Here is a 26,383-nt window from a genome sequence, read left to right as displayed (position 1 = left end):
AAGGGGCACAAATCCAGTTCTAGAACTGCAACCTGAGAAAATCCTCCATCCACTCCCCAGTGAGAATACCAAAACTGGTTTTTTTTTAAAAAATTAAAGTTTTTAGAAATTGTCCTAAGGGCACACAACAAGCGAAGAAACATTTATTCAAGAAAATCTACCAAATCTCAGTAAGAGCAGTGAGAGTTTGTGGCACTTAAGCCACAACCCATTTCTCCCTTCACCCCAGTTCAGCATGAGGGAAACTCCACTCTCCCAAGTGTGTGACCAAGGACACAGAAATAGCACTCCCACAGCTCCCAGTCAAGGGCTATGGTATCTCCCCAGGCAAGGCAGGCTGCTAGCATTTCTCATGCCCCTACCTTTATTTCAGAGGCTAAATTCCAGGAAAGTACAACCAAGAAAGAGGTCAGAGCCTCCCGTCCTCCACCCAACCAGAGGGCTGGGTGGAGGACAAGACAAAGGCTCTTCCCCAGATACAGCAGGCCAAGAAGCTGGAGTCCCAGTCACCTTTGCCCAAGCTTGTTCATAGGGTGGAGGTTCCATGCAGGGTAAAAAGACCAGCGGCTACCGCCCTACCCAGCACCACACTCAAAAAGCAGAGGTGTCGCTCTAGAAGTGGATCGCTGCCTCCACCCCCAGCTCCACAGCTGTGGCTCAGAGAGTTTGCCCCAGGAGGAGAGGCATTCCATAAGAACTAAGAGCTCTGAAGTTCTCCCTACCTATACTGATTTGTTTGGAACAGAATGTGGAGAAGCTCAAGCCTAAGGGTGCTGTCAAAAACAACAGAGATTTGGGGGGTTAGCAATTAAGAGGAGGCTAGTAGCTTGGTAAGAGCGACAAACTCTACTAGAGGACCACTATGTTGTCAGAGGGAACCAGTGAAAGAAACAGCTAAAGAGAGCCCTCCAAGGGTTTTAAAAAAAAAAAATTAGACTTTCAGTAAAAAATGGCAAACTGGACATATATTTAGACACATATTTATCCTTTTTTTTTAATCCTTTTGAGAAGGACACACATGCTCCTTCTCAGAAACCTACTAAAATAACAATTTTATATTTTAAGACAAAGCTACAAGGATGAGACTAGGAGAAGAGGCCATTTTGGAAGCTAGAAAGCAGAATGGCTCTAAACTTCTCAACTTCTAGTGAAAGCTAGATGGAATGGAACAAGACTTTCAAAATTATAAAGGCAAATTATTTTTAACCTAAAATTCTATACTCTTCTAGCTTTGATCAAATTTAAAAATAGAATAAAGAATAGATCAAGAGGGCTTCCCTGGTGGTGCAGTGGTTGAAAGTCCACCTGCCGATGCAGGGGACGCGGGTTCGTGCTCCCGTCCGGGAGAATCCCACATGCCGCGGAGCGGCTGGGCCCGTGAGCCATGGCCGCTGAGCCTGCGCGTCCGGAGCCTGTGCTCCACAACGGGAGAGGCCACAGCAGTGAGGCCCGCGTACCGCCAAAAAAAAAAAAAAAAGAATAGATCAAGAAAAGCTTCTGACACAGGAAATATGAGATCCAACATTGGACAGAGGCAATGAGAACCCCAGGATGGTGGTAGTGAAATGAAATACCAGGATGACAGCTGTGTATCAGCCCAGACTTGTTGGGAAGGCTCCAGGGGAGACTATCTTGGGAAGAGATCAAGTACCATGCCTACAAATTCCTTGAAAAAAGATATTATGAAGATTTAAGGGTTGGGTTAGTGTTAAGTACACAGAAAACCACGCAAACAAACAAAAAGTTAAGGTGAGTATCATCTCCAGAAAAAGACAAAAAATTATGCAGGAAAGGAAAGAAATTATCATTTTCTGTGTGGCTCAGCTACTATATATGGTATTTACACAGTTATAATATTGTAGACACTGAGTACCAATTTAAAGAAAATAATAACCAATTTGGAAGAGGGAATTAGGACTTGTGGCACATGGGTCAGGAAGAAGAAAGCTACATCTTCATCTTCTACAGTTGAGAGTCAAAAGATTATGCCAGAAACTGAGAAATCAAGAAGTACCATTATCAGCATGTTACTTACAGAGCAGAGGTAAATACCTAAAGAATCAGGTAAAACAGACGAGGTGCTTACCCTGGAGAAGAAGAAGGTGCTAGTGCGGGACTACTGTTTTCTATAACAAACTTTGACAAATTCTTGACTCTTTAAAAACTATGTGCATTCTAACTTGAAATAAAATTCTTAAATGTATACTTCTATCTCTTCTATATTGTGTCACTTCATTCACCAGTGTTCGGGTTTCAGCGTGACTAGTTTATACCAGTACCAAAAAATTAATTTTATCTCTGCCTTGAAGGCATTATTATGAAGGCTAGACAAGATATTCAGAAATTCTGCTTTTAATAACAGCTACCATTACTGTGTGCCCAGTACTGTACTAAGAACCTTCATACATTATCTCCAATTTCCACAACAGCCATGCAAAGTAGGTATTGTTTCCATTTTACACATGAGACCCTGATGCTCAGAGAGGTTAAATAATTTACTAATCTGTAGCAGAGCTCCTTGATCCCAGAGTTTCTGTTCTTCCTTCCTATTAGATCACATCACCTACATCACCTCTTTCTAGGGTTTGAGTTTAAAAGAACTACAAAGGGGAAAAAATGTAGCAGTTCAAAGAACTCCTTTGAGGGAAGGCCAGGGAGGGGAAGAGGAACCCTGAAGGATTCAGCAATATTACTAGGTAGCTGTCTACTGACTTAACCGAGCTTAACCCCAAATTGGAATTTCCAGCTGATCATGTGAGCATAGAAAGCAATTTTTAAACTCTGGCTAGGAGCCCCTATGATTACAAAAATAAAAGCTCCGTTCTGCTCTTATTTTGAAATAAGATATTCCAGCTGTTCCAGCATGGGCCTAAACACCCTGGTGAGGACACTAAGACGACAAGGTTTTGTGTCCAGGGATACCCAGTCATCCTACAAGGCTGATTTCCGAAAAGGAGGGGACAGATGCATAACTTCTTCCCCAGTGGTGACCTCGGTCTGGGATCTCAGACCAGATGATCTTGAGGGTCCCTTCTTAGTAAGATTCTAGGTTGTATTTATCTTGGTTTAAAACATTAGGAGTTTTGAGAGTGTCTTGGCCAGTTTCCTTTCTGGAATTGTGGTGTGATATAATCAAGACACTTGCCTGCCTCTTTAAGTCTATTGGTTGGTTGGTTCAGGTGTGGGTAAAGTGTCCAGTTTGAGGAACAACAATGTTGTTTACAGTCTTTCTTTCTGAAAAGTCAGGAGCCACCGGCAAGAAATGAAAGTGAAATCAGGGGATAGTGTCATCAGTCAGCACAAATGTGACAAAGTTCAGAGAGCTGTTTACTTAGGCACAACTGCGCCTGCCAGCCAGTCATAAGCTCGGGGCTTATGCTCGGGGCTGCATCGTTCCAGTCTCCACCGGCCTCGTTTCTGGAACCTGACATTAGGACGCAGCGAGAGAGAAGAATCAAGCGAACATGATTTCCTGCTCCTCCTCTTTATGAGTGTTTTGTGGGTTCTGCATCTTCTTTTTGGTAAGTACCTACCCTACATGCCCCACAGCTCGCCCAGACGCCTGCCTCTCTGCAAGACAAGTCAGCTTTCCTCTCAGACCCTGCATTCTAGCCATGGGCCTGGGGAAACGACTGGTAGTCAGGATCTGGGGACCTTCCCCCCCATACAGACCCACCTTCGTGAGCTCTGCTCTGCCCTCCTTCTCCCTACTCCCTGCAGCATCACTGTGCGACTCTGGCCTCAGAAGGGGTGCAGGTAATGTCAGTATAACTGGTTAGAAATGCAGGGGAGAACTGTGGGCAGCAGGGTCTTGCACCGAGTCTGTACAAATAATGGTTTGTGACGCATGAAGTGGATTCTTCATCAGAAATAGGCCACCAAACAAAAGCAGATCACTGAGTCGCAGTAGCTAAACTGGTAGTTACAGGAAACACTATGAGTTCTTAAAATACGCACTGTGGACTAAGATTGTCAGAAAGACCTGTGTTCTTGACTCAGAAAGAAGACAAGAGATTTTCAGACCCTGTGTTATTAGACTACATTGCTTTTCACACCTTGATGGAAATTCATGGCGGGATTTTAGTTCAGTTGGTGATCTTAAAAGATTTTTTTTTAATGTGGGCTATTTTCCTAATAATTTCCAATATGCTTCTTCACCTGTAAAATCAAAGGCTCTTTGGGAAGAGATAAATACATGTATTATGTGATTTGTCCTTCCTTCCTCCCTCATGACGGCTGAAATGCATTTTTCAGTACCTTCTTCCTAAACCTCATCTCTCCCAAAGTCCCGAATCCGTGCACATGACGTTCTCCTTTTGATTTTGTATATTCCCCTTTCTCAACACTCTTTCCAGCTAACCCCCTGCTTTATCTAGTCACTAAGATTGTTGGTTTTCTAAATTTCACTTTTACATAAATATAACACATGATTCTGGAAATATTTTTAATGTAAAAAGAAAGGAACTCTTACCCATGCCAGAGATATCAGGGCAAACATGAACATTTTAGAAAAATTCCTTAGTCTCTTTCTTGCAGTTATACTATAAAGTGTGATTTCAGAGCTGGTTCTTCTAAAGGCTGCATAGAGTTTTAGTATCTTGATATGTCATAATTTGATTTTAATGTTGGGCATTCAAGTTGCTTCTCATTTTTTGCCAAAGTAATACTATGATGAACATTCCTGTATATAAATCATTGATTGCATTTCTGATTGCTGCCTTAGGGTAGACTCATAAGTGGAATTACTTGGCCAAAAGGTATGATGATTTTTAGGGTTTTCAGTGCCTTTTGCCATATTGCCTCCCAGAATGCTTCTAGGAATTTTCACATCCACCATCATTATATGAAAATGCTAGTTTTACTGCACTCTTGATATCAGTGTTTTTAGCTGCAGTTTTAATAGGGAAACTTATAGGTTATTTTACTTGGCATATCTTTGATTACATTACATGAGGTATATAGACTTTTTTTCATGTTAGTTAACGTGATAGAGTGTTTTATAATAAGAAATATGTGTTTGGTCTCTGTCCCCATTTCTGGCACAGAGCTCCTAAAACCCCTGGAATTTCCTTAGTGATAACAGAGGTAAAGGTGTCTTTTTTTTATTCATTACAAACCCTTTTCAACCACATCTGAGTTGTTAACTTTTGGCAAGTCGCTAAGAATGGGGCCGGCTGCCAGGGAAAACCACCACCCCAGCCCCCAACCTCTAGGGAGGTGAGAGCGGCTGGAGACTGAGTTCAATCACCAGTGGCCAATGATTCAATCATACCTACGTAATGAAACCTCCATAAAAATCCCTGAAGTACAGGGTTCAAGAGCTTCTGGGTTGGTGGACACACGGAGGTGCCAGGAGGGTGACAGGCCTAAAGAGGGCATGGAAGCTCCACGACCCTTCCCCCCACCCTTTGCCCTAGGCATCTTCTGGGTGGCTGTTCCTGAGTTGTATCCTCCTATGATGAATGAGTATTCTAGTAAGTAGGCTGTTTTCCTGAGTTCTGTGTGAGCCACTCTAGCAAATTAATCAAACCCAAGGAGGGGGTCATGGGAAACTCGAAGTTATCCTAGACTTGCACTGCGGTGGGCAGCGCTCGGCTTGTGGCACTGACCCCTTAACCTGTGGGATCTGATGCTATCTCCAGGTAGATAGTGTCAGAATTAAGTTAAATTATAGGACATCCAGGTGTCACAGAAACTTCCTTGGTGGGGAAAAACTCTCACACATGTGGTGGAGGGTACAAATAAACAGAAGAGCTTTTACAGTTAACTATTTTGCATTCCTTCTTACGTGAAATATCTCTTCATATGCCTTGTCCATTTTTATGGAGATTAATGTTTTTCTTATCTGTTTGCATGAACATTTGTTATATTAGGTATATTAACCATTTCATGTTTGTTGCAGATATTTTTCCATACTCACTGACTTTTTTTGGGGGGGCTGCATTGGGTCTTCTTTGCTGTGCTCTGGCTTTCTCTAGTTGTGACGAGCGGGGGCTACTCTTCGTTGCGGTGTGGTGGCTTCTCTTGTGGCAGAGCACAGGCTCTAGGCGTGTGGGCTTCTGTAGTTGTGGTGCAAGGGCTCAGTGGTTGTGGCTCACGGGCTCTACAATGCAGGCTCAGTAGCTGTGGCGCACGGGCTTAGTTGCTCTGTGACATGTGGGATCTTCCTGGACCAGGACTCGAACCCGTGTCCCCTGCACTGGCAGGCAGATTCCTAACCACTGTGCCACTAGGAAAGCCCTCCACGATCACTGACTTTTAATTTTACATTTTGTTGTATAAAATGTATATTTTAATAGTTAAATCTGTACTGCTTTTTTCTTTGTAGTTTCAATTTGCTTTTAAGCTCAGAGCATTCTTTCTCATTCATAAATCAAATATTTACTTTTTTCTAGATCTTTTTTTTTTCTTTTGTCTGTTTGTTCCTTACACTTCACTATTGGATCCATGTGAAATTTATTTTGGTATGTGGAGTGAGATGAGGCCCTAAAATAGTTTTCTTTTGTTTTAACTAATCAATTGCTTCAGCATTAGTCAATGGAAAACCCTTTCTTCCACTGAATTATAACACCAATTTTACGGTGTATTAACTTCATATACATGGCTTTTCTGAGACATTCTGCTCTCTGAGCTGTCCATCCAGTACCCCTGCCATTCTGTTCTATTGGGCCCACTTCCCCCTCAGTTATTTCTCCTTGGGAGCTGGACACTGCAATGACCTCAGTGACTCTAGCCTGCCTTAGGCCTCTTCAAGTGAACTACAGCTTAAGGTGAATTAATTAATATAATAAATATCTTTGGAAGTTTAATCTTCACATATGCATACACAGTATGTTCTCGCAGAAACTGAGACTTTTTGCAGGGCTTTATTCTATACCCCTAGGCTCACACCACCTCAGCTGTCTCAGTCCTGTCAAAATGACAGAACTGAAATAATTTAGTAATGAGTTTACTCATTCCTTCGTTCAAGGAAAAACAATCCACAGATCCAGGGAGCGTGGCGCCTCACAAGCGGTGGAGCATTCTTTCTAGGGATGTGGGACAGAGCGTTAGAAGAGGCAACGTGGCTTATGATGAAGCCTCGACCTCGTAGCCAGCAGGTCCTGTTTCCTGGGGAAGGTGAGCTGGCTCAGGCTGCTGGAAGACTGTGATTGGTGTATGTTAGGGTCCTTGACAGGTGTTTCCCAGGCAGGCTGACTTGGGTTTAGATTTGTGACCTGGGCTGGGCCACTGGGGCCGCCTCATTTTCTGAGTCCCAATATACAACTTAACTTTATCAGCCAAAAATCTAGACTTGAATAGACTTTGGGAGGGGACGCCCCCGATCCCCAGCTCTTCTGTGAGGACACAGATCTTCTGCCCACTCAGCAGCAGTAGGGAGGTGCAGGTACTAACAGCCAAGACCCTGGCAGAGCAGAGAACACAAAGGAGCAGCGACCTCGGCCCCTTCCTGCAGCATCCCGCCCACCAGGAAGCATCAGGCCTCAGTCAGCACCCCCCTAAGAGTGACCAGGGAAAGATTCACTTTCTGAGGGATGGAGGGAGAGGCCCCATAGCACCTGCTACTCAGTTTGCCTGTGATTTGCTTTCTTTGAGTTATTTTAGTGAGTTACAAAGCCATTTCATATGCGTTACAAACTCTCCAGGTAAGAACCGCATCCTCCTGTGTGGGGATGGAGGTGAAGTCCGAGAAAACTGAGCCTCCTTTCCAGCCAACTCTCAAAATAACTTTTGCAAAACTGAAGGTCTAAGTCTAAGTGACCATCTATCATTCTTTCCCTCCTCTTCTTCCCTTTTGACTGCTGGGGGCAAACTACGTTCACTAGTTTTCCAGCAGGGCTAGTGGGCAGAACCGCCAGAGACAATGCCTGGCACTGCTCCAACCCCGGTTCAGGAACTCTCCGCACCTTCAGCCCCGCCACCTGGGGCCTCGCGCCTCAGGTTTGGGGGAGCAGGGGCTTGAGTTAATGAAGCACCTAGTGAGGATATAATCCAAACCTCTCACCCTGGCCTCCAAGGTCCTCAGGGACCTGGGTCCGCTCACCAGTCCAGCCTCGTCCTGTCCCCTCCGTCACTGGGCTGTCACCCAGTGTCTGTTCCTCTCCCAACCCGGTATTTATAACCACTGCACTCTGTTTCTAGAAGCCTCTTCCCCTGGCTTTTTCACATCCCTCAGGCCTCAAATCAAATGTCTCCTTCACAGACAGGCCTTCCCTGACCCTCCAATGGAGACCCATCACTTCCTTCTACCAGGTTCTCTCCTTCACATCACCCTGTTTATTTGCTTCCCAAATCTCTTCAAAAATTATAATTATCTTTTTAAAAATACATGTTTGGTGTTTGTCTCCCCAACCAGAGTGCAAGCTCAAGGAAGGCAAGCCCCTGCTTTGCCCCGCATGTTACTGATTCCCCAGGGCCTGTGACTCAGGGAATCGTCTGGAGTCACAAGAGGAAACCCTGGCCTCATCAGTAGAAGGGGGGGCAGTGGCTCTCCAGGTGAGTGCAGGATAGAGGGCAGAAGCAGCATAATCGAGGGCGACAGCAAAGGCCGTCACTCTTTGCTGGTACTGTTATTTGTCTTCAAACTCTGCCTTGGGGCCTGTGAATCTTGGCCCCCCCGTAAACTGCACTGTGAAGTCCCCCCAGTAAAAACCAAACGAGGATGGGTCCCAAGGTGCAGGCGTTTTCTCATTTTTAAGGATTATTTTTCCCCGCGCTAAATTTTTTTTGACCTTTGTTCCCAGCTGGATCATCTGCTTACTAGCAGGGCTAATGAGCAACAAAACAACTGGACAAACAGCAAGTTAATATTAATGGAGCTGCTGAGACAGTCTATTGCGGTAGCTTGCTGGAGGTGGAGGGGGTGGCGAGTGCGCCAACTCCACGCTGCAGTCTCATGGTGTAGTCATGTTTCTGCTGGCAAAGCTGTTTTTATTTACATGGAAAAATTAAGTAAATCCAGACGTCACAGTGTTCCATAAAAAGCCACTGCTGGCCCGGCCATCCGTGCGGCATCTGAAACCCAGGCGGCTGCTTCCATCTTACAACATTTGGGAAACAGCGCTGTGGCCTCGTTTTCAAAAGTAAGAACCTGAGCGCACGTTTCTGCCAAAGCAAATATGACACATTTCCCTTTCTTCTTCCCTTTTTATTTTCGTCAGGAGCCACACCCAAACCACAAGCACAGTGATGGCTCAATGAGTTCAGCTAGACAGATTTTCGCCAGGGCTGGAGGCCCCCTCTGACAACCTGGCTCTCTCCTCTGTCAGATTCTGTTTTTCTGACTTTCTTCTGCTCGTATTTTCTTCCCTGGGCTTCGCTCCCCCCCATTCACGTCGCAGCCACGCCCTCCACCCCTGTCCTGCTCTTCCCTCGTGTCCCCTTTCTCCCCTGGACCACAGCCTCCACCACGGCACCAGAGCAGGCAGCAGTCCACCTGTGCAGATCAAATTAACTCACTTCAGTCTCGCAACAGCCCCCAGGGACAGGCCCGAAGGCGCGTTAAGGGCGGGGATGTAGACTCCGGCAAGCTCACTGACATGCCCAAGGTCACGCGCTATGAGCGACAGGACAGCAGCCTGAACCCCGGTGGTCTGGCGCTAAGGTCCACACTCTTCACCACCACATCCCTCACACCATCCCGGAGTCGTCCGCGCCAGCCACCAGTGAGGACAGCTTCCTGGAGTCCAGGTTCTCCAGGGAAGCTCTGTTCTGAACTCCAGTACTAGTGTCTCCTCAAGAATGTCACTTCTCTGAGCCTCAGTTTCCTCTCTATGATAATAATTTAAGTAACACTAGGTAACGTTCCACATGCTGCACATAAATCACCTCACTTAATTTCCATAACATTTACAAAACATGCTCTATTGTTATACCCATTTTGCAGATGAGAAAACTAGGCAGAGAGACATTCAGGTAGCTAGTAAATGGTAGAGCAGGGATTTGAACCCAGGACACACAGCTTCAAAGTCTAAGCTCAATGTCACCCCCATACAAGAGGAGAATAATGTGATGTCCACACACTGTGGCCGTGAAGATTAAAGGGGATGATGCACGTGAGGGCCAGACCTCGGGAGACAAGACTCAGGTTCTTACAGTGATTTCACAATTCTGCCCAACAGGCCTCACCAGGCTCACCTGGGGAAGTCACTGAGCCTCACTAAGCCTCAGTTTTCTCCTCTGGAAAGTGAAGATAATAACATTAAACGTGCGCTCATAGTGAAAACTTAAGAATACCTGCTAAGTGCTTAGTACAGGGCCTGGCGCAGAGTAAATGCTCAAAAAGACTTTGAGGTCAGTATTTGATCTTTAATAAGCCCTCAATCAAACTAGATTCTTTCTTAGACACCTCCAGTGATCATAAAGACTTCTCAAAGCAAGTTCTGCCCTCCAAGCTCCCCTATAGCTTTCTTAAGTCATTAATGAGAAGGAAGGCCGGGAGATGAATTTGTAGCCGACAAACTAGAAACCCATCCGTTTTTCTTTCAAGCTTCTGTTCCACAAAACTTGCACACTGTGTAGTGTCTGTCAGCAGCAAAATTATAACATCCAAGTTTTGCCAGGTCATGGCAGCAACTGCTCCTGCTGGTGCGAGGGCGGGGCGGGGCCTCACCACACCTGAGTCCCTCCTTGCAAGGGGCCTCACAGTGTCCAACGCCTGAAGCTAGCTACAGGCTCACATACATGTCTGAGAAAGAGGGGACAAGCTTGAGGAAACTTACATTTAGGAAATGGGAAGCATAAAAAACAGAGAAGGAGGAGAACTAGGACAGAGATTCAGGTCAAAAAAATAGAAGCAGGGCTTCCCTGGTGGCACAGTGGTTGAGAGTCCATCTGCCAAGGCACGGGACGCGGGTTCGTGCCCCGGTCCAGGAAGATCCCACATGCCGCGGAGCGGCTGGGCCCGTGAGCCATGGCCTCTGAGCCTGCGCGTCCAGAGCCTGTGCTCCGCAACGGGAGAGGCCACAACAGTGAGAGGCCTGCGTACCGCAAAAAAAAAAAAATAGAAGGAGGCATTTACGAAGCTCTATGTGCCATGGCTGACGTTCACGAAACCATTCAGAGGTCACTCAGTGGATACTTACTACGTGCCCATAATGTGCCAGGTAGTCCTGGGTGTTGCGGATGTAACAGTTAAAGGCAGATTTTGAGAGAGACGGGCAGCCATAGATTTTTGTCTGATTTGCCTAACAGATAAAATTCCTTGCCCACGTGAAGTTTACATTCTACTGAGGGTTGTAGATGGAAGACAAAAGAAAACATTTAGCACGTTAGATGGTGGAAAACCGCAAGGAGGAAGAGCAGGGAAGCAGCACAGGGAGAGCGGTGCCGGTGCCGCGGAAGGGCTGCTGCGGCTTCAAAATGCCGACCAGGGATGGCGCCACTGAGAAAGGGACCTTTGAGCAGAGACCCAGGGGAGGCAGACACGTGATAACAGAGACCCAGGGGAGGCAGACACGTGATAACAGAGACCCAAGGGAGGCAGACACGTGATGACAGAAGAGCACTCCAGGCGAGGAATGCAAGTGCAAAGTCCCAAGCTTGCCTAAAGTTTTTGGAAAATGCGAAAGGAGCCAATGTGGCAGAAGCTGGGGGAGGGAGTGGAGAGCAGGAATAATGGGAGAAGAGGTCCAGGAGGTGACACGGGCACTAACAGCACTGGGGAGTCCTGATCCCAAAGAAGCAGGAGAAGGCCAAGTTATTGTTAATGTTGTCCCTGGAAAGTGGGCGCCCTTGGCGTCAAGAGTCATCCTTGTTAACAAGCTCCAGGACATTTACACACCTGCGGGCACAGCACACTGTACCATTCCCTGGCCGAGGAATTCAAACGTTCCAGAGTCTCGTCCCCACCCTCTGGAGCGGGAGCTCGGGCTGAAGGGGACACTTACAGGAACTTGCCTTCCTCTCCGATGGGCACCTATAAGGGCTCATTAAACACGTGATGAACGAAGCAGAATCTCCCGGTGGTGGATGAGTGGTGCCCTGATATGAGCGCCAGTGCAGGGTGCTCCAGGAGGCTACCCTCGGGGGCATCATTCGGGACAGAGGCATGCAGGTGGTGAACTCGGGCAAAATGGCAAGAAACTAAATAAGCCCCAGCTATATAAAGTCTTGTTACTGAATATCATTAGACGCTCAGGCAGGAAGAATGAACTGAAGAAACAGAATGAGGTGGGTGATTTGGGAGTGGGTATTTTTGCTAAGTCAATGTAGAGAAAGGAGTTTTGTGGGGAATCTCGTATGTTGGGGTAAGATGAAAATGTAATATGTGAAGTCATGATTAGAGCAGTGACGAATCAGAAGTTATAAATAAGTGTGTGATCAACATCTGTATACAGCAGCCGCATAATGATTAAGCTGATAAATATTTTAGCATAAAAGAAAGAAGTGCTTGGGAGCTGGAGCTACAGACCTTCTCTAAAATGGAAACAAAAGGTCGACGGGCAGCAGTTTGCAAAGTCCACTTTGACCCTGGAACTCAAGAGAGCACGTGGTAGGCCTTCAGCCATCTGAAGTAAACAAGCCAGTGTCGGTGGCAAGAGCCGGCCTCCCCGCTCCATCAGCCCTTCTCAAGTGTCCCTTACAGTCAAGGGGCAGGCCAGGGGTGAAACCTATGCTGGGAAAAGCTCTCTGGTCACCCGTTCTCTGCCTGCCAGGTGTCCTACCCTCGGGGCGTGGGCGGCCGGAGGGATTTCCAGTGCAACAATCCGCCAGTGCTCCAACCCTCCCTCAGACACGACCTCATGCAAGTTTCCCTCTTTTAACATGAAGGTGGCAAGAACGTAATTTAGAAGATCAGGATACTATGTCTGTGCCTCTTTCAGCCATCATCCCATCAGCGTGAAAACTTCAGAGGTGCTTAAACTAGAAAACAAAAGCAGACAAACTGCCTCGAATGCACTGTCTGGGAGTGTTCTCCTTCTGCTTCTCTAACTGGGACCCTGCTGCCCTGGGCTCTCCGGTGACAAGCGTGAACACACTCCACACACTCACTCAGAGTCAAGATCTGTGTCTTGGTCCAGGGGCCCCACTGCCACAAAAGGGTTATGCTTTACGGTGACCGTTGTGACGACAAAAGGCTAGCAGCCTTTATTTATAAAGAGCTCATATACAGAAACCAAACAGAAACCAAAACTGAAAATGATAGAAAGAAAAAAAAAAAAAGGAAATGACAGCACTCCCAAGAGAAGAAAACAGAGACGGTAAACAAACACTTAAAAAACGTTAAACCTTGCTCATTAAAAAGAAACAGTACAGCAATGCTGTGTCGTTTTTCATTATCAAAGATGAAAAGACAAGAAAATTCAATCTGGGAGGATGAGATGAGATAAGTACTCTCTTAAGCTGCTGGTGGAAGGATAAACTGACTCACAAACATAGTCACCCTGGCATTATTTTTAATATTATAAAACAACATCGTAAGACAGAATATATAAACCATACACAATAGAACAGCTAACGCAGCCGTTAAAAATATTGTTTAGGAAACACTTCTAGTGACAAAAGGAAATATTAATGCTATAATGATGTTTACAAAGCGGGATACAAGCACATATATTTACGTGGTCCCAACTATGTAAAACAACATTATAGAAGGAAATGTGTCGTTGACTGGTTACTTCTACAACCTTGAAATTATAGACGATTTTTAGTCTTGTCTCCATACTTTCGTGCATTTTTCTAGTTTTCTACAACCACGATGCATTACTTTATTATAAACAGGAAAACTTCACCTAAAAATAGCAACAGTGACTCAGCAGTGTCCCCTTCTGCCCTCTGAAGGAAGCTCAGGCTTATCATCTAAAGGGAACTAAAAAGCTCATTGTGGTGAGAACATGAATACTAGGATTGTTAAAAGCCAAAACAAAACAAAACAGGGTAAGCTCTTAGGAAGGCAGAGCAGAGTACCCTAGGGTTTTCCAACCAAATAACCATATCGTTTTACTGGGAAGTGTTTAGAAAAAAGAAGCTAGGACTAGCCCCTAACCTCTCTGTCCACATCCCAACAGGAAGCACGGAGGAGCCATCCCAGCACTGAGTATATATGAGACGTAAAACACGGCCCCTCACCTCAAGAAGCTTTGCCGTCTTGTTAGATAAGTACATGCAGGACCTAAAGGGCGCTACATGTCATTTTCATTCAAAAAAAAAAAAAAAAGAGTTCCTACTGCGTATCACGCACCATTCTGGGATAAAACAGCGAGTGGGAGCATAATCTTGGCCTTCAGCTATAGCAGAGTGTGGGCTGAAGCAGTCTGAGAAAGCTGGTGAAAAATTAGTAGGACTCAGAGAGGCAGAGAACAGGGTAGGACTTGAGGAGGTGGCGTGCCTGAGCGGGTGGGCAGTCAGGAACGGGGACAGTGGGCAGGTGCTGGACTGAGCAAAGCAAGGGGGGAAGACCAAAGGGAGCTGGGCCTCACTGGAGAACCCAAGTTCAAGTTCTAAGCCATACCAGATCGTGGTGAGCCTCACGTACCAGGCATAGGAGTTGGGACTGAATTCTATGTGCATAAAGGGGTGAGAGGAAGTAAATCAGGGACTACCACCTTCTCCACACGCCTGCTCATGGGCTTCCTAGCTCCAATTTATTTTGTCTCACTCTCTGTTGAAAACCTCGAGAGAGAAGAGGAAGTCAGAAACAAAGGCCCTGGGTGCCTGGGGAGCTGCTGATTGACATGGCTCAGGCAGTCTCCTCTGAGAAGCCCCAGGAATCTTTTTGCATTAAGCTTCATATATATATATTTTTTTAGCCCAAGTGTAACAGGCTTGAAATAGGAGAAGTAAGAGGGAGCGTTTACACAAAGGCACCCCAACTCCCAACCTGGACCATGGAGGCAAATCAAATCTCATTTCCCACTGCACCATGGTGTAAATCCGGATTCCAGTCCTGGAAATCCATCCTACACCCCGAAATACCTAAATGCATTAAAAATGGAGATACAGGCTTTTACAAACATTTGTTAATATGTAAAACCGTGCAAACTATGTTCCTGTTGGGAATTTTTCCCATCCCGTGGGCTGCACCGGTTAAAACTTACCGTACCAATCTAATACCGTGGACTAAACACACTCTTCTTATACCTGGTAAATCTTTCTGTCTCTGCCAAAGGAGTCACTGATAAATCTTTATTCTCATCAGCCACCTACTGCAGACTGAACATCTGTGTCCCCCCAAAGTTCGTATGTTGAAACCTAACCCCCAACGAGACAGTATTTGTAAGTGGGGCCTTTGGGAGGTGATTAGAATGGGATCGGTGCCCTTAAAAAAGAGGCCCCAGAGAGTTCCTGGTCCCTTCCACCATGTGAGGACACAGCAAAAAGCTGAGCCCTTACCACACTCCGAATCGGCCGGTGCCTTGATTTTGGACTTGCCGCCTGAACTGAGGAAGAAATCTCTGTTGCTGACGAGCCACCCAGTCCGCGGTAATTTGCTGTAGCAGTCTGCATGGCCTGACGCTGCCCTCCCCCTCAGTCTGTTCCACATCCTGCCCCCTCTCACCACGCTTTGTTTTTCCACGCGCAGGACAAGTGTGGGAGTGGTCAGGCAGACCCTCCAGCCAGCTCTGGGAAAGGTGAGGGGCTGCACCTCTCAAGGGGTCCCTCCAGAAATTGATCTCCAGGGCCACCACTGGCCACCACTCCCTGCACTGCCCACACCACGGGCAGCCCTGGCCGGGTGCACTGCAGGATACCACTCTGTGTTCTGGCCCTGTGCTCCTAGGCACTTCAGGATGGAAATGGCTGTTTTGTTCCATATTGGCAAATTTACAAATATGAAGGCATAGTATGCAGATTACTGTTTGAGAGGCCAATTTGGAGAAGTCCTTCTGATTAAAAACTTAGTGAAAACATTTTTCCAAAAAGATGACGAAGGTACATCCTATATATATCGATACTATATACTATGGAGGGACTAGAGAAGGCAAGTTTCCTGTAGATCAATTTGGCAAAATGCAGTAAAATCACTAAAAAATATTGCTACCCTTGACCCAGTGATTGCAGTTTTAGATATTAATCCTAAGGAAAAATCAGATTCAGCAAAGTCTCAGGCCAAAGGTCATTCAGTTATGATATTTCCCGCCCTCAAAGCTGCCAGGAGGGCCCTTCCTCCTGATCTCAACCCAGAGAGGCAGCTGAGGACTTAGCCCGTGGAGCCTGCCTGGAGGTTACCCCAGATGTCTTGGTTTTAGTTTGGCTGTCTTAAAGGGAGTTTGCCACAGGTTTTTATGGAATTCCAGAAGGGAGAGCAGGAGCTTGAGAAGAAACTGGGAGGGAGACAGGGAGAAATGGACACTCACGGCGTGACTTCCTGCAGGTACCCAGGAAGGCGCCCTGCGAAGCGCAGGAGAAGATGCCCGTCCTAAGGTCAAGGCGGAGTAACCAACTGCTGTTCCTGGGAATCATGACACTCACAGTCACAGTGATCTTCCTGCTGTTCTTTGCTCTCCTCTGGAAGGCCAGCAACCTTATCGACTTGCCCAACCTCAGAATTGGCTTCTACAACTTCTGTCTTTGGAACGAGGGCACTGGAGCCCTACAGTGTCACCAGTTCCCTGAGCTGGAGGCCCTGGGGGTGCCTCGAGTTGGCCTGGCCCTGGCCAGGCTTGGCGTGTACGGGGCCCTGGTCCTCACCCTCTTCGTGCCCCTGCCTCTCCTCCTGGCCTGGTGCAACAGTAACGAGGGAGAGTGGCAGCTGGCCGTGGGCTTCCTGGCCACGTCCTCCATGCTGCTGGCCAGCGGCCTGGGCCTCTTCCTCACCTACACATGGAAGTGGCTCCGGCTCTCCCTCCTGGGGCCTGGGTTTCTAGCTCTGGGTGTTGCCCAGGGCTTACTCATCCTCTTGCTTATGGCCACAGTCGTGTTCCCTCAGAGGGCAAAGGACAAGAACTTGAGAGCTGCTAGCTCTCAAGGCTTACGTGATTGCAAGAGTTCTGTTTGAACTATGCTCAGAGAAGGTGCCAGAGGATTCACGGGCTGCTGTGTCTTCTCGGCCATCCTGCTTCATAGCTAATGCTGATCTCAAGACTAGCAGACGGGACCCACCGTGGAGGGAGTAGGGCACCCGACATCAAGGACAGGCAGCAAGGGCGGCCAGGGCTCCCTCGGCCACTTAGTGTAGGGTTGTGCGTCCTTTGGGACTTTTAAGGTTCCCAAGGTCACCCTAAAACCACACAGCTCATTGTCACAAGAATTCCTGCTTTAACTAACTGATCTGAGCAAGCCATTCTTACTTTATCCTCAGAACAATGGGGAGATAAGGCTTCCTGTCATGGGGCCAGATTTCCAGTACAAGTTGCCAAACGCCAGACTGGAACCCAGTGAGGGTTTATGAAGAAACACCTCAGGGTCCCTGGGGGCCCTGCCTGGCAGGCTCCCCATCTCCATCCAAGGCGGGTAGAACGCGATGAGCCCCTCACCTCTGACAATGCTCCCAAAGGCCCAGGAATAACCTGAGGGATTCACCGAAGACAGAACACATGGGCACAAAGAGCAGCCTTGGTGGCTTTGACGGTTCCCCTGAAAAGGCTCCCGGCTCCCTGAAGGCTCCCTGAAGGCTCCCTGAAGCCCGACAGAGCAGGGAGTCAGCGGGCAGATCCCTCCCAGCACGTGACCTGGGAGTTCAGGAGCCGAAGACACCGGGTCCCTGGTCAGGAGAGGAAGGTGAACAGGACTGAACGGTTCCACATCCACGTGAATGCTGCATCCCCTCACCTCTCACCCCGGGCCCAGAAAGGATACAAGCACAACTCACGCACTGGGGAACTTTGTGTATTTTTCAGCACCTATATATTGAAATCCTGTACAGCACGTGATTGCCTCATCCTATGCCTGTCAAAAGCCACACTGAATACAGAAGCAGAAACACGGACTCTAGTGTGATGTCTTGTCCTTGGTGTCTCCTTTGGGTTCCTGTCCCACTCTTGCTTTCCGACTGTCCAGGGACCAAGGCCGAGGCCACCAAGTGGAAGAAAGGTGGCAGCTCGGGGGGAGGAGGCCTGATTGGTCAGGAGGCTTCCCAATCTGTACGCTGAGCCTCAGGTTCCTGGACGGAGCCCAGCACTGTGGCAGGATGTCTGGTTCAGGGCTGGATGAGCAGGGGCTCACAGACTGATCGAATGCCTCGTGATGAAGGCTATTTTTAAAATAGGCTTCCTCCTTAGGGAGGCCAAACAGTAGGAATTCCAGTGTACTTAGCAGCCATACTTGTTTTTCTTTAAACATTATTAAGTTGACTCTTTGGTTCCAGTAAATTGACCACCACAACCTCATCTCCCTGGAACCAGGTAACTGAACACAACAGACTGTGGGGACCCAGACCCTCTGAGCAAGGAGAGAGCACAGTGCAGGGAGGATCTCTAACGGGAGCTCATTCTGATTCCTCACTTCCCAAGGTGAATCTGTGCAGCCCAGAGAGGCGCAAAGCTGGGAGCAGAAGCCGTGACAGTCTGAGGGCAGCGCCCAGGCCAAGAGGGAAACCCCGCTTCCTTCAGCCACTCTGGGCAGAAAGTCCTGGAAGTTTGTCCCTTAGCTGAAAAATATCTCTCTGACGTATTTTAGCGCGTCCTGGTCCTCCTCGAGTTCTCTGCCGCAGGCCGAGTCAGAACCCGCAGGCCCCGGAGGAGGGCCGTCTTCCCCACAGTCCTCGTCCTCGCTGTCCTCACTTCTGCTCCCGCGGGGACTCGGGGACGGCGGCGCTGAGCTGGCCGGGGACTGCTCTGGCTTATCAGCGCCTGCCAGAGGCAGCTGTTCCAACGGCTTTTCCTGTTTTCGGCCCTGCTGAGTAGAAGCAATGGCAGGCAAAACAGACGGGGGTTTACTTCCCTAACGTGCTGGTTTATCTGTCGATGACGCAGAACATGCCCAGAAGCAACTGTGAAGCCAGCACCGGACGAGTCAGGCCCTGCCCCCAAATCACAGATGGCCCCTCCCTCCCTTCACCAGACCCCTCCCCTCCCCGCCACCCCTTCTCAGATGGTGCAGAAGTAGAGACCAGCTTGGGAGAGCAGCGGCAGGGGCCTGAGGAATAGCGCCACAGGAAAGAAAACTAGAATAAATGTACGTGGAAAGGCGGGGTGACAGAATGCAAGAAGCACAGGAGACGAACCCCGAGTGCAGGTCTTAGCCTCTCCCTTACTGGCACCAAATCACTTATTGTAACTAATAATAATATCTATCAGCAGGTTATTGCAAGGAATAAATGCGATAGGAATATATAAAAGTCCCTGAGCAACTATCAAGTACTATCAAGTACTACCAACTATCAAGTACAACTCTAAAGTGGGACAGTTATCATTCGCTTCCGGAAGCCAAGACACTCAGCGGCGTGGTGCTCCGTACGGCGCTCAGAAGTCACCTCGCCTGACTGAGACCCTCCAGAGAACATGAGCAGTTAACGACTTCTGTCCCGTCCACACGCCACCAGCACAAAGTCACCCAAACAGAGAGGGCTGCCCTCCCTCGCACAGCTGCGCCCTCCCAGGTCTCCAGCCCCAAGCGGGTGCCCACCAACCAGGCAGCGGGCTGCGGATGAGTGGGCTCCTGGCCACCCCAGCAGGCAGGGCTCCTGTTTTATTAGCATGAACCAGGCCCTGGTCTAGTTTCTGCCCACCAAGAGTTTCTGGTCATAAGAAAAGACACAGCTGACTTTACCTCAATTAGGATCCCCAGAGCAACGTCTACGATTTCAGCTTCATTCATGCAGTACACAGTCCTCATGGCAGGAAGTCTGAAAGAAAAGCACAAAGCTAGAGATGGCACGGAATCACCAGGAGGAGAGAATGAGAGCAAGAGCTGCATCTCAGGGCCTGCCCACCAGGGGTGAGAGCAGCAGCTTCCGCAGGGCACCAACGTGGCTTCTGCATCCTTGTAACCAGTGACTGGCACAGGGGGTTCTCGGGGCAACAGTGTGGGGCTTCCCAGCCTCCACCAGCTCCCCTGAGGATCTGGAAACAGGGCACGATGGCCGGCTTCTGAGAGTCAAACTCACACACACGGTGGATGCGAGCAGATCGAACAAGCCAAGACACAACCCACCCCCCTCCCACCGCAGTGCATGAACACAGTAAAGGAGGGCGGCACAGACCAGAAATCGCGGCTGGCCAATGAAGAAAACTTAGAAAGGGAAGGGCAGAGAGGGACAGTGAGCGCCTGGGACCACGAGGGGAGAGGGCAGGGACATCCCCTCCGTGGCAGCCCAGAAACCCCCGCCATTACCACCATTCAACTAACCCACCCCACGGCCTCTGATCTCAGGCCGGCACAGTAACCTGCAGCTTGTCCACCTGTCCCTGAAGATCTACCCGCAAGGAGTCGGGACCACCTCGTCACTCATCTTGCCCAGTGGATGGTCACAATTTCTGTGGCAAGAGAAGAGACTGGCAATTTGGACAACTGGCGTCTGAGAGCTTGGCTGGTGTGTGTGACCCGAGAGGGGGAGCCGCTATCCAGGAGCTGACAAGTGAGGGTCTGGCGGTGGAGATTCACCAAGAGAGGCAGAAGCCGGTGCCAGTCTGGGAGGGCACAGCTCACTTCCTGTGCACCCCCCGAGAGCTGATGAGAGGTCTGTGGACTGAAACACCCCACCTCACCGTTCTGCCAACACGGGAAGAGTGGGCCCCGGCAACTGTGATGTCCCAAATCCCTCCCCCTGTCCTAATTCCCCAGGAGGACCAGAAGCTGCCCCACCTTGCTGCAGCCACTGGCACCGTGGCTGTTCTCCTCTTGGGGGTCTTCACCTGCACCGTCCTCTTTTCAGCCACCTGGGCTGTCATCCATGCGGGAAGCACCCTTTTTTTATTCTCAGATTTTAAGTCTTCCATCTCCCTAGTCTCTCATGAAGAGGAACCAGGGCCCAAGCTTAATGACTTCAGGACAGCAAATCCCACTCTCTCATCACACCAGGAATTATAGGTCTGTTTGTCCTGAATGGGAGTCCAGCTTTAATTCCTACAAAGAAGAACAAAGACCAGTGAATTCTAATCAGCGAGAATACTCCCAGGCATCAGCCGAAATTACTGGTCAGGGCAGGGCCCAGGAGACGCAGATGTGCCGTTCACAGGGCATGAAGGGGCAGGCGAGGGGCTCAGGGAGAAGCAGCCCTCCACGCAGGGCCCAGGGACCCCACCGGCAGCCAGGCCCAACGCCTCCAGGAGCCTCTGCACTGAGCCATTCCACACGGGAGGAGTGGCATGAACACCCTCCCAGGAGGAAAGAGGGAGGGAGGTGCCCCTGCTCCTCTCCACCGCAGAGACTCACGGTCCCCAGGGTGTCCAGACTACCCTACCCTTAAGACACCTCTCCAAGATCTCTCCCCTGTTTCTCCCAACCACAGACTTCTCATTCCCTCTTCTGGGAGCGGTTATAAGAAATTCCAAGGCCATTTTGATTCACAATGAGGTTTCACCGGCCAACACCCACTCCCTTACACCAAAGATACTTCTGACCCGTCAGATTTCAGCCAGCAGTAGGGTCAGGAATCCAGAAGCTGGGGCGCCGGGCTGGGGGGAGTGTCTCACCTTACCGGGCCTCTCCCCACCCGCACTGGATTCCTTCCACCTCAGCCCCTCCTCCTAAAGCTCAGCCCCGACCCTGTGTCTCAAAGGGTGCAGGGCTCCACCCTCCACTTAGCAGTTAACCCTGAAGGCAGCTGCGGGCGCCTTCTGCCTAAATTCAAGCGGTGCTAATACTCATTCCCACATCTAACGAGCACCGCTAACCGCCCGGCACAAACAGCGCGGCGGTCGGTGCATACACTGATTTGACCGTGAGGTAGATATGCTGAAGCGTATTTAACAGATAAGGAACTGAGACTGAGCAGTATGCACAAAGTCACAAAAAAGTTTGAAATGGCCGGCCGGGACACGCACCCGGGTCCTCCAGACTCCGCCGGCTGGGGGTGGATGAGGGCCCGGGACGCCCCGGCGCGGCCCCGCGGGCGCGTGCCCAGCCCAGAGCTCCCGATTCTCAGCCGCCGCAGCCCTCGGGGACCCCGCGCCGTCCTGGCGCGACCAGACCGGTGCCGACCTGTAGGAGGAGGGCGAGGTGGGACGCGCGGCAACCACGCGGAGCCTCACCGGCAACAGCACCGCCCGCGTCCCTGGCGCTCCTCCAGCAGGCCTTCCTGCCTCCGGGCCCGCGCCCCCTTCTTGGCTTCCGGGGCGGGTCCGGGAGTCTGATTCTGGGCGGTAGAAGGGAACTCGGAGCCCGGCCGGCCGGGCTCCGACCCCGCGCGCACCGTGACCCGACCCCGCGCGCACCGTGACCCTTCCCCCGGCTCGGCCGCATCCCCGCACTTCCGGCTTCCGGCCGCCCGCGGGCGCGGAGGCCCTGGCGCGGCCCCTGTCGGCAGATCGCGTTGTCTGCGCCCTCGGCTGTAGAGCCCTGACTCCCCAGCTGATGGGAGACGCCGGCCCCGCTGTCCCGGGTCCTGACAGTCTCTCCTTGACCACATCCAGGTCGGGCTCCTCTCCGAACTCTTCTCAGCTAGGCCCTGCCTTTTGGACTTCCGTGTGCATCTCCAAATTGTCCATTTTTAGCAAGAATACTGCTAAGTTGATCTAACCAAAGTCCACCCATCCCCCGCATCTGATCATCACCCGCCACCATCTTCCAGGTGGTGTCTAATCACCCGGCCGCCCTCAGGAAGAATCCTGTTAGGTCAATTTAGCCAGAATCCCCTCTTACTCCTATGTTTCCTGTTAATAATCATCCATCCACCGACCCCCCCCACCCTGCCACTTTTCTTTGTATTGGGAGTTGAGCACAACTTCGCCCCCACTGCAAAACCCTACTGAGTAGCCCCCTTGAATAAAGTTTGCCTTACTTGTCTTTAACAAGTGTCATAAATAATTTTCAACAATATTTTTTCTTTAACAGTCCCCAAACGTGGCTCCATTTGAGGCTTGCTGGATAGACTCTGTTAAAGTGTCAATTCCCAGCCCTCGCCCCCCACCAGAAATTAGGGGGAGGGGATCTGCATTTTTGAAAGCTCTGCTGGGGAAGGGCAGAGGCGCAGTGCTCCCTGCTGGAGGCGTGCACTCCCAGGCAAGGGGGGTGCAAGGTGAGCCCCCCACCCCCGGCTGCAGGAAGGGAAATTAAAGATTCTGTTTACATTTCAAATTGGCCAGAGGTGTTCTATGAACAGGGCTGCTCCACAAGGCTGCCCAGATGTCCTCACTGCTTTGCTTTCAGCCTGATGCTGAGCACTGCAGTTTACACGTGGAGTTAGCATCTAGTTTAACTTAGAATCACACAGGTTGAAGTAGCTTAAAAGACAGACAAAAAAAAACCCAGGTGGCACACATCACTAAAAACACAAGGACAAGTGCAGATGGTGAAACTTCTACCACATTTTGAGGCAAAAGGATGATCAGAACCAACCATCTACCCCCCAAAATGCAAAATTATCAAGACAGCCATTTGAAATGTGACTTACAACAAATCAGCTAATAATAGAATAATTACTCTCCATATGCTACAGGTGCAGGATGGGGAGTGTGATCCAGAGTTTGGAGAATCCAGAGCCAGGAGTTCTCACTTCCAACTGTGTGTGCCTTTGGTTTCTGCAAAGCATTTTCACCCCATACTAATCTTCAATCCTAGGGAAGTAGGCTGGTCCAGCAAAGTTTAAATCAATCAAGGCTTAAGGAGTAAATCAGTGATTTCAAGTCACAAAACCAACCTGCTGTGCATTGGGGTAATTTAGCTGCGGGCTGAACCTGGGCTCTGCCTCCAGCCTCTTCAGGAGGCCAACCCTTCCAGGCAGGACTTGCTTCTCCTCTGATTCCCTAAAGGTTCCAAAATCACTGACCTCTAGGGTCCTCCGCTCCCACGGTCTGTGAGCCAGGACAAATCCAAGTCTGATGGGTGGAGATGCATCATTTTGTTTTAATAAAGGAACAGAGAACACTTGCCATCATGAGAACCACTCCCTCCACCTTTTTCTCAAAAACCTTCTCCCATAGCCAACCGAAAAATGGGGTCTGAGGAGCAGGAAACCCATCTGCATAAAAAACATAAAAAACTGTGTGAAAGGCCAAATAGGGATGAGAAACCCCAGCTGTGGGATTTGAATGGGTGGGAATCAGCTCCTGAAGCATTTTGAATGCTGAGTTCAGGGAGTCTGAGGTCTTGGAGCAGAAGCAGGCAAGCGCACACAGGTCCCAAGGACGAGGGGAACGCACCTCACTGTTCTCGTGCAGCCCAGCCCAGAGCCAGGCTACACCTGCGCAGGCTTGGGGGCCTGAGGCTGGACTGGCTTGATGGTTTTCATCTAGTTGCCCTTGCCCAAGCTAGTGGAGGAGTCTTGCTGGCATTCTCGGGTAGATGTCAAGCAGGTATTGTGAAGATGTGAATTTTTTTTTTTTTGGCTGTGTTGGCTCTTCATTGCTGCACGTGGGCTTTCTCTAGTTGTGGCGAGCCGGGGCTACTCTTCATTGTGGTGCGCGGGCTTCTCATTGTGGTGGCTTCTCCTGTCGCGGAGCACGGGCTGTAGGTGCGCGGGCTTCAGTAGTTGTGGCTCGCAGGCTCTAGAGCGCAGGCTCAGTAGTTGTGGCGCACGGGCTTAGTTGCTCCGCAGCATGTGCGATTTTCCTAGAGGTCAAGACAAGGGCTCGAACCGGTGTCCCTGGCATTGGCAGGCAGATTCTTAACCACTGAGCCACCAGGGGAGTCCCTGAATTTAAGTTTTTGTTTTTGTTTTTTTTGCAGTACGCGGGCCTCTCACTGTTGTGGCCTCTCCCGTTGTGGAGCACAGGCTCCGGACGCGCAGGCTCAGCGGCCATGGCTCACGGGCCCAGCCGCTCCGCGGCATGTGGGATCTTCCCGGACCAGGGCACGAACCTGCGTCCCCTGCATCGGCAGGCAGACTCTCAACCACTGCGCCACCAGGGAAGCCCTGAATTTAAGTTTTGACATGCGTTATTGGAGGATGAGAGCTCATCTGGGAGGGGTGAGGAAGTGGGACAGGGAGGAACACCAGGATGAATGCATGCTGACAAGCACTCAGGATGGGGTGGAGGTCAGAGAGAGATAGGCCAGGAGGGGACAGGGTGGCCCGCTGCACAAATCGTACTTGCTAATTTCAAAAGGTCAGAGGTTAATGGTGTTTTGGTTTTGTGTTTTTAGGCAGCTTCAAAGTGATGTGGAAGCCCCACCTCAATCCCTCCTGGTGGAGCCTCAGTCACATCAGCTGTGAGCCAAGCTCAAAACAAGAGGGAGACAGGTATCCAACCCAGAGCATAAAGGAAATGAGAGAAGAGACAGCTCTTCAAGTGTTTTCTACAAACCTTAAAGACATTTCAGCAAACTGTGGAGACCGTATTGAGAGGAGAGAATGGGCAGTAAGACAGAAACTTCGAGATGGAAAGAGGAAAAGCTAAACAATGAATTCTCTCACTCAAATGAAACACATGACCACTTTTTAAATGTCCTACAGAATCACTGGGAGAGATCAATAAGGTTGCTCATTCAATGCAGAAGATGGGAAAAATTATAAATGGAAAAGTCTTGAGTTTGTTCATCTGAAGGAGGATTACCAGGTGGAAATGGGTAACAATGTGTAAGTGACTACTTATCACTAAGTCTCTGGTGTTATCTCATAATTGAGCCAGATAAACACCTCCCTGCTTTCCTCCCAACTCCCAGCAGATCGGAGCCAAAGCTTTAGTACCAATCTCTTCATGATTTTCCAAAAGTAGGTAACTGGGAGCACTCCCACAGCAGACCTGCACCCCGGATCTGGGCTGGAGCCTCTGCAACAACTATTCTGAGCAGCTTGGTGACAAACTGCCCCTGTCAAGTGTCAGAGCCCGAGGTCCAGGCCTGAAATCCCACCGCCTCAGGTGGAAATGCAAGTGGGAGAACGGAGTCATTTTCTTGTTCCTCTCCACCCCATGAGGGCATCTGCCTCTTCAAGGTCCCACCCCAGCCAGGGAGCAAAGGGCCGGGCTGTGGACACACGCGGATGGTGTGAACCCTAGGTTCCAGGCCGGCACCTGGCTGACTTGCTCCTGTCCTCTGGCCACTCACCAGCAGAGGGCGCTGGAGGCCGGCTTTGTTCAAACTTAGGGAAGTGAAGTTGAAAGAATGGGAGGAACCACAATCACCCAGATGGAGAGGGGCAGATGCCTCAGACCTTGCACTTGTCCTAACAAAAGCTGCCAACTCTCAAGGTAAAAAAGACACCATGGCCTCCTTGACATGAGCCCAAAGAAACGGGAATGGCACAAACCTTGGTTAGCCAACGGAGCAGTAGAGAGAGGACGTCCTACATCCGTGGCAAAGCAACAAGCAAACCTCCAATAAAGGTCAGCCCCATGGCTGGTGAGGTAAGAGCTGGGGCGCGGGGCCGAAGCTCACAGTGACCATCGCCAGGGCAAAGGGT

The 26,383-nt window shown here is 49.7% G+C and overlaps 2 protein-coding genes across 9 annotated transcripts in view; one reads left to right on the top strand and one right to left on the bottom strand.

Annotated features, from left to right (window-relative positions):
* The window catches only part of CYREN (cell cycle regulator of NHEJ), a 136,239-nt gene extending 113,974 nt beyond the window's left edge, over positions 1 to 22,265 (bottom strand). For 6 of the 8 annotated variants that reach the window (XM_060305285.1, XM_060305287.1, XM_060305284.1 and 3 more), the window contains exons 1-3: positions 22,024 to 22,265; positions 20,686 to 20,946; positions 19,651 to 19,726 (exon numbers count right to left, since the gene is read on the bottom strand). In XM_060305285.1, coding sequence (XP_060161268.1) covers positions 19,651 to 19,726; positions 20,686 to 20,819 — 210 coding nt within the window. In that variant the 5' untranslated portion in view covers positions 20,820 to 20,946; positions 22,024 to 22,265. Of the gene's footprint in view, positions 1 to 17,696; positions 18,778 to 19,650; positions 19,727 to 20,685; positions 20,947 to 22,023 lie in introns of those variants that run through there. The other 2 variants (XM_030853898.3, XM_060305288.2) reach the window with 2 other exon arrangements.
* Positions 2,922 to 17,960, top strand: TMEM140 (transmembrane protein 140). The gene is made up of 3 exons (XM_030853894.3): positions 2,922 to 3,037; positions 3,243 to 3,521; positions 16,316 to 17,960. Exon 3 carries the CDS (start codon positions 16,352 to 16,354, stop codon positions 16,937 to 16,939), a length of 588 nt encoding a protein of 195 aa, XP_030709754.1. The 5' UTR covers positions 2,922 to 3,037; positions 3,243 to 3,521; positions 16,316 to 16,351; the 3' UTR covers positions 16,940 to 17,960.
* Positions 22,266 to 26,383: the final 4,118 nt, after the last annotated feature.

The sequence above is a fragment of the Globicephala melas genome, chromosome 9, assembly GCF_963455315.2.
Source record: "Globicephala melas chromosome 9, mGloMel1.2, whole genome shotgun sequence".
NCBI lineage: Eukaryota > Metazoa > Chordata > Mammalia > Artiodactyla > Delphinidae > Globicephala > Globicephala melas.
The sequence above is the reverse complement of the archived record's forward strand: the minus strand, read 5'-3'. Positions and strand labels throughout refer to the sequence as shown.